Source organism: Thunnus thynnus, chromosome 10, assembly GCF_963924715.1.
Source record: "Thunnus thynnus chromosome 10, fThuThy2.1, whole genome shotgun sequence".
NCBI classification, from domain to species: domain Eukaryota; kingdom Metazoa; phylum Chordata; class Actinopteri; order Scombriformes; family Scombridae; genus Thunnus; species Thunnus thynnus.
In genome coordinates this window covers 29,026,052-29,041,818 of record NC_089526.1, presented here as the reverse complement: position 1 = coordinate 29,041,818, position 15,767 = coordinate 29,026,052, and the positions used below count along the sequence as shown (strand labels likewise).

Sequence of the window (15,767 nt, the reverse complement as noted above, 5' to 3'; positions counted from 1 at the left end):
AAAAAATACAAACATATATATATATATTTTTAGACATTGTAAAGATGATACTTTGAGTGTTTTCATTATTTACCAAAGTTGCAGTTCTTGTTTTTATCAGTGTATAAAAATGCCCCCCCTCCGCTCCTCTCAGCAAGGTGAGGCCTTGAAAAACAGATGTGGTGGTTTGGTGTTGGTAGAGGTGGGCTCTGCCACGTTCCTGAGCTGCCAGATTGGGGCCCCAAACACACACAGAGACACACACATTCTACGAGGGAGCTATTTTCCCACACCTCTACAAGCCAAGTTGTAAAGTATACAGTTTAATTCCTAGGCCTCTGTGCTATAAACGGGCTGAGGATCCGGGTTTATTTTCTCTGCAGAGTTTGTCTTTGCTCATCAGAGAGACCCAAACACTGGAAGACAACAGCAGGCTGGGAAGTGTCAAAGAAAGATGGAGGAAAGGACAGACTGTGAGGGAGGACAGGAAAGAGAGAATGGTTTAAACACAGGTGGAGGGATAAAAAAAAAAAGGAAAGTTGAGAGTACAAACAAAGTACAAAGGAAAGGTTTAGTGATACAAACAGATAAAAGATTAAAAAAAGGAAACGATAGAGGGAGAGAGCGGGGAAACAGCTGAAGATGAGAGAGATGTGGTAAGAGAGAATGACAGTAGAGAGGAGAAGAAGGGGAAGTGCGAGAGGTGGAAGAAGGATGGATGGAAGGACGGGTGGGTGGAGGAAAAGAAAGAATGAAAAGATAAATATTGACAGAGACGGGGGAAGCGAAAAACAGAATCAGAGCTGGACACGTGGCTCTTCCCATCAGGTTCTGACCTCATTTCTTAATCCTTTATATATAAATGAAATGAGTCATTATCGCTGGTGGTAGTCAGGTTTTGGTCAGGTTAGGAAGAACTCTTTTTTTGGGGGGGGGGCTATGGTCAGACTCAAAATTTGGTGGGCTGAGGTGGAATCAAGATGAGAAGAAAGAGAATTAAAAGGTATAAGTGGAGAAACCAGAAGAAGGAAAGAAAGACTAAAGGGAAACCTTGTTTAATAAATACTATGTTATATCAATTCATATATACTAGCAAAAGACATTCATATGAAACTGTCAGATTACTGCTTTAATTCAACAGTGGAGAGGGGAGTAAAAGTTGGGAAGGGGCTGTTGTTAAAGGGCTTTTGGGGTGTGCTGTAGCGTGGATGTAGTTGAAGAACTAGAGGAGGGAAGCAGGAGGGTGGGGGAGCGTAGTTGTTGGGGAGAGACTGCTGCCACTACTGCTGAGACTTATCAAAACAGCTCCTACATTCTTGCTCAATCACCCAGCCTCCCACAGGACTAAACACTTCTACCAGTGTTTGTACTTAGGTAAACAGTGACAAGTGGGCTGTCAGGGGCCTCTGTGGCCTTGTTATAGACGCTCTATACCATAAGGCCTTCACTGCTGTACTGAACTGCTGCCACTTCTACGGGTCCACATATGACGCAACGCACATGTTGATCGCACGGAAACAAATGCAGACACAAATGCACACTGACATATGAAACACTTTTTTTGTGTATATGTGCTCACACAGACACACTTTATTACCTCTCAGGGTGGTATTATGGTGTTGCTGTGATCCCGAGGGCCCCACATTGCTGACAGGGCCCTAGTGGTCAAAGAGCCTTAAACCCTGGGCTGGTTGCCACTGCTTAACAACACAAACACTCTTCACAACCATCATTTTTATGCATCTGACTTTTCTCTCACAAACACACATACTATACACAGCACCCCTGGAGGCAAAGGCCCCGAGGCCATGGAAACCCCAGCTAGTCACTGTTGCTGCTACTGTACTAGACAGGAGGGAAAAAAAGTACTGCCACATTGTTTCAGCCTGAGATAAGCATCACCTAGGAACGAGAGGAGAAATAACATTCAACATTTGTTGTTGTCCCCCAAAAACTCTGACTGTAATTTTTCCATTGGCTTTGCACATGCCTGCACGCACTGCTTCACTTCATACTTCACTCTCTGGGTTTGATATTTTATCTGAGCAAAAAATGTAAATACAGGTTATTGTTTTCCCCAAATTAAGAGGCAGGTTTATACTCAATCAAGGCCCAGCTTACATGAATCAAACAGAGCTCTCAGTCTATCTGGAGTATCTGTTCTGGGTAAGAAAAAATAATGTAAGAAACACAAGCACTGATGTGATTTTTCCCAACTTTGAAAATCCTTTCCAAACAAAACAGTTTTTTCTAGACAAATTGCATGTGTTCGTACTGACTCAACCACTCAAAACAATAAAAAATACAATATTTGTTCTTAAAATCATAAATCAGCAGCAGAACTATGTATACAACAAAGGCTTAAATAGCATGTGTTATTGCATGACTCATAGCACCTTAGTGCTATGAGTGCTGGCAGGGTATAGTAAGAGTAAAGTCTCTTATTAATCAAATAGCACAATATGAAAGGAGTGATGCCAGAAACACATGTTGGCAATGACAAAAAGAGTTCAAAAGTGGCTGATACTGTGCTGTATACTATTAAGGAGCAATAACAGCAGTTAAATAAATCAGTAAGTACACAAATGAATGGATGAAATAGTGAACTATTCCAAAGCAAGAGTAACTTAAGTATTATTACATGATTCATTGGTAGCAATGGTGCAATGTGTTGGCTTGCAAGTGTATAAAACTTTTAGCTCAAGTGTGCAGACTCATCATTTTCATCTAATCCCAGACTTGCCTTCACACAAATAATCAAGGAACAGGGAAAGAATACAAACAAGCAAAAACCTCACTGACAAAATGAAATGTGTAGCTGAGCAGAACAAACCTCGGTGGGGGAGCCAAAATCTGCAGAGGGGCTGCAGGTGCTGGTGTCCGGCAGCGCGGTGCCAGCACTGCTGCGCACTGGGGAGGACGGAGCAGCACCAGCTGGGGGTTCTGGGATACTGGAAGTCTGACGCAGGATGCCATGCCTCTGGAGACGAGCCCACGTAGAGCTCCAACTGAGCAGGAGCTCGTACAACAGCTGAACCTGGAGAGTGACAGAGGCGAAGAAGAAGGAGAAAAACAACAGATCGAGAGATGTTGTTTTTAGTACTTTAAGTCACAATGATAGATGTAGTATTTTGAAATAATCTCATCCTTCACATCGATTGGGACCAAAATCAAAAGATCACAGTTCTTGGAAAAACATCTATGTAAGAAAAAACAGAATTCTCCTGTCAATTCATGTTTTTCTTTCTGGTTAAAGAACAAGTGATTCATATACAAAGCTACTATCTCTCATCATCCACATATAAGACATAGCTTTGTAACCCAAAATTGACCATGGCAACCCAGCTGAATACACTTTCAATACATGAAGTCTACTGTGCCAATTGAGTGCCTTAAAAGACAAACCTAACACACCACAAGTAGTCTTAATATTTGAAACCAGATTCAAATGTATTTTAGCCAAGTTCTGACTCAAACAGCTGCATTGGGGAGTTTTCATGTAGTTCTGACTTCTGAGGCCATTACCATGATTTGGCTTGGCAGCTTTGTAGTTATGTGACACTAAACCTAGTTAAAGCTGAGAGAGAATGAAAGAGAGGAGGAAGAAATATTAGCCAGAAATGGACGACTATCCATTTCCATTTCTTTCTCTCTCCAACTTAATGCTCTTTTAGACTTTGTGCTTGTCATTTAGAGAGGCCTCATTTCACAAAAGTGATGTAAAACCTTTGGTTCATGTTTCGGTTCAGTGTGTGATCATTTCAGAGGGACAGCATGCTCATACACGTGCTTCACTGTACAAATTTGTTATCCATAACAACAAAAATCGCGAAGAAACCTACACAGGAAAGTTGTGTTGTGTCATCAATTTCCCCTGAAAGACTCACCGCGGTTAGGAAAAACTGAAGGTTTGGCGTCAAGTGTTCTCAACTATTTATCATGTGCTCACATGAAAAGAGGCCTTAGCTTTAAACAACAACAAAGCCAAAAACAAGAGTGGAAAACATGAGGGGAAGGCAGGGGAATGTGATGTGATGCTTTCAGTTATTCATGCATTCACTCAGTGTTCTTTAGAGGAGAGAGAGGGAAAGAAAGGAAGAAATGCGACGCTCTTTCACAGTGAGCTAATTTCTGGATTTCAAATGCTTCGCTTCTGCAGCCAACTAACCCCCCCGACCACCCTACCACTGAGCGTCCCTCAAAAGTAAAGGTGCACACACACACACACATACACACACACACGCGCACACACACACACAAACACACACACACACACACACAAAATAGCTTCACTCCAAACACATTTTTACTCTCTACTGCTCACTCACACACATGCACGCCTGTTAGCACACACATTACAGGGAGGCCTTCCATAAATAAGCATAAATCAAATGAAAAGCAGCACAATACATTACAGCTGGGCCATTTCAAACATGTCCAGGAAGAGCTGCTAACGCCGATCCAGCAGCCGTCCAGGGACAGGGCCAACAGCTGTCTGCCATACTCAACCGAACTGCACTGCAGGCAGGAGAGGTACGGCTTCACGCTCCCTTCTCTGAGAGTCTGGGGCCTGGAAGTCCAACCAAGCACAACAAGGCCTACTGCACTCAGTAGCAGATGTGGAGGAAGAGAGAAGAATGTCGAGTTGGGAAGAAATGGGAAAGCGTGAGTACAATGAGGGTAAGATGAAGAATACATGACAGGGTTGTTAAATAACCTGTTTTTAGCTGGAGTCTGGAGTTGAGTCTTATCCCTTCTTTTATGATGAGACTTTTAGCACATCTGACGGTCACCAAATTCCTTTCATCCACACTCCTGTCATCCACCCTTCATATTTCATTTTTCACCATCCCTACCACTTTCTCCTTTATTTCACATCGTCCTTCTTCCATCTCTCATTTGCTCCGCTCCGTATTTACATCCTGCTCATGATATCCCAGCTTAGTGGAAAGTAGGGTCAGTTAGTTCAGATCAGCTACTGCTGTCTGGCCAGTGGGCAGGTTGGGCCACACACTCATACAAACACACACACACACACACACGCTTACATGAGCTCACAATACAGATGCCATATTTCATGAGTTGGGGAAGTGAACAGAACATTTGGAGGGCTGGGTTCTCCAAAGACCTGTCATCTGTAGATCAGGAGGCCTGCTAGGCTGCAGTAGTACAAACTGGAGACTGAACAGAGGCTGCCACAGCCATTCATAAAAACACACAGATGAAAGACGGGAGAGCATGCAGATGGTGAGTGTTCTTGTGCCTTTATCTAAGCACAGTTTATATAGAAACTTCACATAACTGACATATTGTAGAGTATATGTGGTAGCTAAGCGTGTACATGTGTACATATACATGAATGTGTTGTGTATGTGTGTGTGTGTGCATGCATGTTGTGTGTGTTATTTGAAATGGTGCAGAGTTATGAGTCAAAGGTGAGTGTATGTGGGGTTGCAGATTTCGAGGTGGTCCTGATAAGGTAAAAGTGCAGCTACTAACCTTTAACCGTTGCTACTAACTCCATCCTTCATCCTCACACGCATCATTCACACTGACACATACACACAGACTCAGATGAGAGACACATTTACTGCACTACAAGCACACATGTGCAAGTTTGATGTGATCACTATTACATAAAAGGTTTGTTTACAGCTTAACAATAATTATGTATTTATGATTCTCATAAGTATAATGTTGAATGTTGCTGTTCGACAATTACAGCAGTCACTGCCATGTGTTGTGACCATGACTGTATTCAAATAACAAAAGAACTTTCTACACTCTGTAACCAGATTTATAGTAAGTAACTCTTCTGCCACAAAGTGTGTGTGTGTATGTGTTTGTCCTGCTCTGTTTCAGGATGTGACTGTTAACTTTGGATGTTCTGTGCTGAAATAAAATAAAAATGTGATAAAAACATGCATCAAAGGTGATGGTCCCGTATTTGCTCCTTCATTTCATGTGTTAGCATGAAAATGTGTCATTGCATGTCATTCGGACATGGAATATATAACATTGAGGACTTCATCTTTTACATTAAAGATTCATTATGGCTTGATTTAGACATGACAGGACATTTATGGAAAGAGCCGCAATGCTGGTGCGATATATGTTACCTGGTGAGAGAGAGTGAGAAAGAGAAAAAGAGCAGCGGTGAGTTAAAAAAAAGAGTGCTTTCTGTTTTGTTACAGGCTGCTTTACTGATGAGTTTTAAACCTTATTTTGTTGTTGATGTCATTATTAATCATAAATTAATGACCATCGTGAGAGCGATCTGATGCTCGCCATCACTCCTCACAGTGAATCCACGGATACAGCTACTGTCAATTTCCTCATTTAACGTTATTAGAGAACAAATTCTGCTGTTCGACATGCACATGCAATGAATGACACGGCATTTGCGCACAAGTGATGATGACTGAGATAATAAATGTATTACAGTGATGTTTATGGGCAGAACATGACGCTCATTTAATCTCTCTCTCTGCACGTTTAACCTCGTGCTGCTGTGGTTTTTGTGTTACTCTGACAGCGTTTAGTTCAGACTTGTATCGTGTTGAAAGTGATATGGAAAGGTTATTAGGTCCGACTCAGTAAAGTTTTATTATGTAAAAGTGACTTGGGCACTTATTCAGAAATGAGTCCGACATGTTAAATTGCCATCACATTAGTGTAATAAGTTGCATGTCTGAAAAGGGCTTAAGAATACCTTAGTTTGTGCCATGAGGTAATCCACTGCATATTTTGGAAAATCTGATTTAATATCATAAAAATGCAGTTTAGAGGCCAATCTTTCATTTCTTTCGTTTCTTCTTTTCGTTCTTTGTGTATATGCGATTAGATTAGAAACAACTTTATCGCCGTTTCACACAGTAAGTATCAGTAGAACGAAATACAGTTTAGCATCTGACCAGACAGGCCAAACAGTAGAAAAAATACATATAAAGATGTATAAAAGTAAAATATGTACAGAAAAAAAATTGACCAATGTGGTAGTGAAAGAAAGAAGGGATGTGATGAGTGATATATACAAAATAAACAAAACCAATAAATAAAATGTAAAGCAGCTATGACAGTATGTTACTATAATGTAGCATGTATGACAGAATCAGATAAATATCATGTACAGTACAAATGTCTGGTTATGTTATATGCGGTATGAACATTAATCAAGTATGAAATATGTACAGAGTTAAATATATGAATGTCTCAAAATTACATGTAACTCCACCATCCAAACTCCTCCCTTTGTCTACACCCGTCTACATGTCTTCTCATCTAACTATGTTGGTGGTACTCATTGTGCAGCAACTGTGCAGCGCACTGACATCCCCAAATACATTCCCACAAATGGCAATGCTAATTAGAAAGAGGACTAAGTAGTGTGAGGTCCCTTTTGTTCTTAAGGGGTGGGGTTGCTCTGGCAGCACTTCTTAAAGAGCTGCTGCATGGCTTGAATTGGTGTTAGCTTATAACCCCCCTTCAAGTCAGAAATTTACACAGAAGAGGGAGAGAAAGAAGGGAGGTGAACAGATGGGAGAGAAGAGAAGAGAAGAGAAGAGAAGAGAAGAGAAGAGAAGAGAAGAGAAGAGAAGAGAAGAGAAGAGAAGAGAAGAGAAGTTTTCATTGGAACCAAAAACTAATAATGACTCCTCATATAATCGCAATAAGCCTTCCCAGCTTTGCCAGACACAGGCACTCCATTTGAAAAGAAGAACAGAGAAGAAGAAAAGAAAAGAAACTTTCCCTCAATAAATGAGCAGCTCTCCTCATCTCTGGGAAAGTTTTCACCACCAACAGATTAAGGCCTTTCATTTGGTTTCTGGTACCAATTCCTCTCAATATCACCATGGCTCATCACTGTGGTCGGAGACATTTAACAGTGTGACCACTCAAAAGGTCGCCCCAATTAAGTGTTTAGAGAGGAACCTAATTCAATACAGCTAATTCAATTTAGAAAAAACAAAACATGTGTAATGGTACATGTAGATGTCATTATAGCGCTGCAACAGTGCAATGAAAAACAACACAGCGAACTAACTGGGAGACAAACATGTTCCGTTTCCAATCTGTCCATATTCATCATGCTCTCCCCAAAACATAATAACACCCTGTAAAACAATGATGATGATGAGCTTACAATTTCCTGCTCTCCTTCACTCAGACCCAAAAATGTTTGACCAAAACAAACAAGGCAACACTCTCTTGTTTATACTTCCATTTTCATGAAAATCATACGAGGTAAGAAGATGAGGCACTTTGTTTATCAGAGTCAATCTATATCAGAACAATGTTGCAGAGGGAGGCAGTTCCTGCCAGGGTTCATGTGTTCATATTTCAGGAAAGTTTATAAGAGGATGATTAGTATAAATATACTTGTAATTGTGATGACTACTTTGTGAGATGCAGGACTGTCTGACTGACCTGAGGGTTGGAGCACTTGACGTGGACGGGCTGCAGATCAACATGGAGGCAGACTACAAAGGAGTGCCTTCCTTCAGAACAGCTCTGCAGCTTATGGGATGTGACGGCCAGTGTGGACGTACAGCCCATAGGCTCCAGAAGGCTCAGGCTTCGCTGCTGCCCCAGCAGAGTGTACACACTGAACTGACTCAGGCTTATTGTCCACGGGAAGGCATCACCTGGTGGTAAATATGTGAGAAGAAAAAGAAGGACATGTGAAAAAATGTGGGAATAGGATGAAACCTGTGGGAGAAACTTACAATCCAGAGATATTGGCAGAGATTGAGAGGAGTAGGGAGGATGAAAGACACGCCATGTGAACGGACAAAAAAGTGAACAAGCCAAGTAATTGTGAAAATGTGAGTAAGACAAAAAGAGGTGCAAGAAAATGCAGGAACAGAAATCAGCAATACTTAAATCACAATAAAAATCATTATGAAAACTCCATTGTTACTTCCACTTACCTTTAACATCATAGTCAATTACATGGAATGTGAAAGTTTAATGGAAAACAAGGGTCTAATTGGTAGTATCCTATCCCAAAAAGGATCCCATCAAAACACACTGTAAAATCTGTGGGCCTGAAACAAGATGCTACACTGTGAGCACTTGAACTGTCAACTTGCCGACCCTGGTAGGACCATCTGACAGAGGGCTAACTTGTTGGCTAGCACAGGGCCATGAAGAGTACATTTCCCATGCACCGTGGGCAGGATGCTTTGATCCAGAACATTAAAAATGAGAGATGAAGAGCTTTTCAAAGAGTAGGAATGAATTACTAAAACCATGGGTTGTTAATTTTAACGGCAACATTGACAAGGCTGCTGATGTCACTGTTTTTGCTGTCGTTTTTCTTTCTCCTCCGCTTTTGAAATCTGTATGCCCAATTCTGATGTCATTGGAGAGTTTAGAGAAAAAAAGGAGGGTCCCCCCTATTTTTCTTCTTCTAAAGAGAAAACACTGCTCGACTGTCTGGGTGTTGCTTATGTCAACTCTACCAGGTGTGCACACCACATGTGCAAGATATATCTCTCAAAGTCGCTCTACTTAAGTTTGTTTGTCTTTTGTCATGGTAAATGAGTAGTAGTCGGTCAAAGGTTTGCTCAGTGTTGAAAAGGCCATAATGATGATGAATTCCCATTATGTAGCCCATTACTATTATGAAACCATTCATTTCAATTATTAATAAAAGCAAATTCATTTGTAATTCTGTAGATTTTGTCCACCCATTGAATATACTTTCCAAGACTCCCATTTTTAACCTATGAACCTATCACCATCATTGTTTTCTGAAGTGTAAAATTTTTGTTTTCTTATTTAAACTTTCAAATCAGTCTTTTTGACATCAGGTCACTTGGTGTTTCCAGTGTGTGTTCTTCTGCCAGCAATTTAATCATTCTCATTGAAGTTGAGATTTCATAAGATACATACAGAATGAAAACCTACCTTCCTCCAAGATGGGCTTGGAGACAACAAAGGGAAGCTCCTGCAGCGGTTCCATGTACTTGTGCCCGGCACTGAGGACACTGATCTGGGGAAGGCAGACTACCAGAGTCCCGGGCATGGAGGCCTGGTTGTGGTACCAACTACGCACAGTGCCAGGAATGTCACCGCAGATGATGGTGCTTGGGGAGGGGAGGCTGTCATTGGGCAGGAACACACAACATGGCTGCACCTCCAACTGGAGAGGAGAGAGAAAAATAAATAACACATGAAATCACGTTAATCAATTCAGTATCACTTGATCACTGACTACCACTTGGCTCTGCCTCCCTAAATCTTTTTCAATGAGCTGTCCATGAGCAAAGTGCTCAAGGGGTTCTACTTTGTGCCAACATTAGAGGCCTTTGGTTGCAATGGAAAGGACCTAATAAAGAGTGTGTGCACAATGCTGGGTGTTGCTGGAAAAGACTAAACATGCTTAATAAACCTTTCCTTGATTTAAAAATGGAAACAGTCCACCCCACATTAAGTCATGCATGCTGTTCTGCTGATGCTGATGATAAACTAAACTTTGTTATACTGGTAAATGACCACTGCTGTGTATTCTCTACTATCATGTATATAAGTCTTATTACTGCTTTGGACAGTGAGATTTTCCTCCAAATAACTTCAGAAAGTATAATTTGAGATTTTGAATCTCCATTTAAAGGACCAGTGTGTAGGATTTAGTGGCATCTAGCAGTGAGGTTGCAATTGCAGCCAACTGAATACCCCTCCCCCTCCCCTAAGAACCTGTGGTGGCTGCGAAACTCACAAAAAGTGTGAAAGGCCCTCTCTAGAACCAATGTTTGGTTCTGGGCTACTGTAGAAACATGGTGGCGCAACATGGCGGGCTCCGTGGAAGAGGACCCGCTACGTCTGTAGATATAAAGGGCTCATTGTAAGGTAATGAAACAGGATTCTTATTTTCATGGGATGATACACTGATTAAAACATACTTATGAATATTATATTCCATTTCTGCCAAGTCCGTTCAGCTAGATGCCACTTAACTCTACACACTGCACCTTTAAAACTATTTAAAATGTGAAATTCCATATCAAGCAACTAGAACACCTTTTGCAACTTCAGGCACTTTTGACAGTTTATTCTTAAACTAAGGGTTTGAGACCCATTTCAGCTGTACTGTCTTACACATATTTCTGTTTAGTCTAAAAAGCAATTTTTACTAGCCATTAGGTCAGTAACCAGTAGCCAGTACGGGGTTAGGGTACGAGCAGTGTTAAACCTGTCTGAGCTTTAATGTTTCTTTGTCTTTTTCCATTACACTTGGGCTGCACAGATTTAAAAGGCCAGTTAACAGAAAAAAGAGGAGTATAGGGTCTGGGGGCAGACAGCAGGTGCTGCCAGATACTCTGTGTGTATGTGTGTGTGTGTGTGTGTGTGTGTGTGTGTGTGTGTGTGTGTGTGTGTGTGTGTGTGTGTGTGTATGTGTGTACCTCTATCTTTGTGGGGACCAATTTGAGTTTTAGACACTGAGAATGAGGACATTTTGGCTGGACCTTCAAAGGGCTAGATTTAGGTTTATGTTCAGTTTAAGTTAAGGGCCGGGGTTAGGCATTTAGTTTAGATGCAATGCATAATATCCATGAGGGTCCTCACAATTATAGAAGTACTGTGTGTGTGTGTGTGTGTGTGTGTGTGTGTGTGAGTCAGAGAGAGTCTGGTATTTGGAGTATATAAAAATCTCTAATTCCACCAGGGGCTATGGTAGTGATATTGTAGTAAATGTTCAGTGTAAAATACACACGCACAGACACACATCCTCCATCCAAATTTGCATATGCACTTAAGCTTAAGTCTTCTAATAACACACACACACAATTGTTGGAACTGACAGGCCTGTGTATGGAGGCCAGTTCTCCCAACTTTAATGTGAGTCGAAAGAAAAATGGCAAGAACCGCAGAAACTGACAAAAAAACTGAGAAAGAGATGGAGAATAAGAGAGAAAGAGAAGGCGAAAGAGGGAGAGATATGGTTACACATTCATCTCACGCCGCTTCCTCTTTTGATTACTCTTCAAAGGGGGGTTTGAAATCGGAACACTTTTGCACACTGACACATAAGGCTTTGGCCTTTTTAAGAGCCGGCACGCAGGAAGAAAATCCATTGACACTGCCTGGTCTGCTGCAGATCTTAGCAGGGTTAAGCTGTAAAGCAGGCAGACACACGGAAACCGCCGGGTTTAACACTGTGACTCTGGTCTGCACCTTGAGCTCACTGCCTGAAGCTAATGCGCTCCTTCTGGACATCTTGGTTTACTCAAACACATTAATACACATTACTTCTTCTTCTTGGGCTAATTCTAATCATCAAAAATATTTATTGAAATATGGTATTGGCTGACACAACAATAGGTGTGTCAGTATAATGAACATGAGAGCACACGAAGGAGAACAAAGGAGGAACGATGATTAATAGTTTAGGGCTTCAACTATCTATCATATAATAGAAAAAAAAGAAAAGTATGTCAAAAATAAATGATTATTATAAGTTACCAGAGGCCAGAGAGATGTGATAATATTGTTTTGTTTGTTTTACCAAAATTAAAAAACAATGAAGTATTCAAATTACACCCACATGGAAACAAATTTGAGAAACTGGAGCCTTCAAATATTTGGTATTTTTGCATAATCAAGTACTAAAATAATGAAACCATTATCAAAACTGTCATTGACTGATTTTTGGTCATTTCAGTCATTTCAAGACTAAACTCAGGATCCAGATCAAATGTAGTTCAAATGTATTTATGCAAGTGCGTGTCTCTGTGTACATGTGTAAGTTTAACCCTATTACTATAATAGATAATATACATACTCAGTTCAATCATAACAAACAGAAAGCAATCTTACACTTCAACATTTACTGTTTCAAATGGGTCATTTCAGAGCACAGCCTTTTCCTCTGTATATAGAATGTAAATGACCAGACTAAAGTTACCTAAATGACTTTAGTTCCCATACTGTGTCTGATGGTTGACTACATCTGTCACCATATATCAAACTTTGTGAGTAAGACTTCTATACATAATCATAGAAAATATTAAACACTAAAATAAATGCTTGTTGATGAAGGTGCATGCTGGTAAAGGAAGTTGGTCTGTCTGTGTTTGAGAATACAGACATGTAGCTTTAACAGTCTTTACTATACAGGACATTTCATTTTATACTGACCTTTTCATCAGCAACTCTAGGATATTTTTAGCTTAATTAAATATTATGCAGATGTAGATTTAATTTACAACTATTTGGAAAGGGGGAGTGTATTAAGGCAAGGGGGGTGGGACTCTGAACAGGGTTGGGCCACCAGAAGATGTATCCAGAAATCTTACTAAAAATGGGAACCTACTGTATAAGGTGCCAACATAACTGATACAGTGAGAGTGTACAATAAAACATAATGCAATACACTTAATGGTGTTTGCTTAAGACTTTGCTGTTGTTCCCCATGGCAACACAAAACCAAAGATGATGTCAAGTGTATGGTAGCTACAGACTGGCCACATCACACAGTGAAATACTGACAATAAACAGATAACATCTCACAGATGACAACAGAGGAAAATGTTGAACAATTGAATGGCATTCACTGGGCACGGAGATCACAGTTTCTAGATGTTTACATTATGACAAAAAGGCTCAAACTGCTTCAAAGGGCCTAAGTATGTAATGGAAAAGAAAATGGCATGTCAGTCCAAAATCTGGGTGATACAAAACTAATCTTTGGTCGTTTTTTTTCTCCTTTTTTCCACACTTTTGGTGACAGCTAATAAAAGCCACAAAAAACACTGAAACAAACATGTTGTAATTCACAATGGCAACAGTGCATGAGTCCATCTGAGGGCAAGGGAGTGAATAAAGCAACATTTGCTTTTCTCATGAGTGAGGGATTAGGTCAACAGGGTAGATACGAACAACAGTGAACTGGGTATTGCATGTTGGGGATCAGAAGCTGCAGCCGCTGAGTAATATCTGACGCCAAATCACACAGTTGCCAGAAAATGACTACACAGAAAGACAAGGGAAATAATCCTCTACCAAACAGATTTGAACTGTACCGGTGGTCAGTATCTTACCAGAGCTTAGACTGAGTCATGCTAAAGTCTGTGGGGCCGGAGAGTCCATGAACAAATACTTATTGTAACCCATACCTGCTCCATGAGGCAACACAGTTACTGGCTGAAGTTGTATCCAAGACAAATATGGTAAACAAGTAAGATGAAAATAAAATCACTCAGGGAGTGCATGCCTCTGCCAAGACTGCACAATTGTCTTAATTTGTTGTTTTAATAGTAGAAAATGTTTAGGAATGTTTAATCTGCATGAGGATCTGGAGCAAAATACACAGTGTGATAGATAATCATGGGATACAAGTGCCAGATTTTTTTAAGTATGTACAATAGTTCATGAGAAAATAGGGGAATTATTTAAAAAAGCCATATCCATATAAGAAAAATTTATGTTACGTGGTCCCTTTTGTTTGTCTATTTATCAGTTAGCAGGATATCTTATTAATAACCAGAAAAACAAATGGGACAAAAAACAGAACTTCATTGGTGAAGTACTACACATCTCAACTCAACACAACTCTAGTGTACAGAATTTATGTCCTTTGGTACACCAACACCACCATTTAATATTTTTTATCTGAACTTTTTTTATTATACAAAGGAAATGAAAAGCTGCTCCTATGCAGGGTGGATCATAGACTAAATATGGATGTAGCCACCGTGACGTCACTCACTGGTTTCTGAAGAGCGGTTTTGAAGCTCAAAGTGGGCGGATCTGGCCGTCACCATCTTGGCAGTGCCTTCCTCGCCTAACTCCCAGCTAATCCAAAATGGGCAAAGAGGTGGAGCTGAGGCAGGCTGAATGAAGCTTGGCTGCTGTAACAAGCCATCTAGCGGCTAACGACCTGTCACTCAATGCCAACCTGTCACAGTTGTCATGAAAGGGGAAAACCGTTTTTTGTACCAGGCTGTAAACATGTTTATTTCTGCTGTAAAGTTGGGCATTTTAACATTGGGGTCTACAGGGATTGACTCGCTTTTGGAGCCAGCCTCGAGTGGCCATTTGAGGAACTGCAGTTTTTGGCACTTCCGCATTGGCTTCATTTTACAGCCCCGGAGGTTGCGGCTTGGGTGTGATTTGCTGGGGGGATGGTAGGGATTTCCCCCCTACTCCTGGCATTTAACCTTTTGTTTTGTTGTATATGATCACATCTCCTATGTGTCTGGATAACGAAAGGACAAGGCATGAACTTGACATCACATCGCTGAGAGTGAAAATATTGCGCTACTTGATTAATTACATTTTTAATTGATTAAAATATTCCTGCAAATGCAATGGTCAAGTTCAATTTTCGCAATTGCTTTAAGTTCATAATTATTTTATTAACATTATGGTAACAGCTGCAAGAAATAGCCTAATAGGAATGTAAACTCTGAGTTCTCTGAGACTGGCTATCCTCCACCCTGTGCTCTGAGCTACCACTAACAGGAGGGCACCTTGGTTAACCTCATGACAGCTCCCTCTCTGCTGTCTCATGTTTGAACTCTGACTCACACACACACACACACACATACACACACATACAAACACAAAGAGAGAGACACACACTATCCAAGCAAAGATGACAGAGGTAACAAAGGGCAAGAAAGGGGAACACTGGCACTGCTGAACAGCGCTGACAGATCCGCAGAGAGGAATAGTCTGAGGTCAGAATGTCCCAAATGCATCACTCTTTGACCACTGCCAAAACCGCTGACAGCATCTCTTCTCCCTGACCAACTCTATATTCCTCTATCCGTCTGTCACCC

The 15,767-nt window shown here is 40.8% G+C and overlaps 1 protein-coding gene across 4 annotated transcripts in view; it reads right to left on the bottom strand.

The window, feature by feature from the left end:
- LOC137191923 (intermembrane lipid transfer protein VPS13B-like) overlaps window positions 1-15,767 on the bottom strand; it is a 343,015-nt gene that overhangs the window by 154,044 nt on the left and 173,204 nt on the right. For all 4 annotated transcript variants that reach the window (XR_010930464.1, XM_067602417.1, XM_067602414.1 and 1 more), the window contains exons 23-25: window positions 9,892-10,126; window positions 8,407-8,624; window positions 2,813-3,016 (exon numbers count right to left, since the gene is read on the bottom strand). Coding sequence is in view for 3 of the 4 variants with exons in the window: in XM_067602417.1 (XP_067458518.1) it covers window positions 2,813-3,016; window positions 8,407-8,624; window positions 9,892-10,126 (657 nt within the window). In the remaining variant the exon portion in view is untranslated. The remainder of the gene's footprint in view (window positions 1-2,812; window positions 3,017-8,406; window positions 8,625-9,891; window positions 10,127-15,767) is intronic.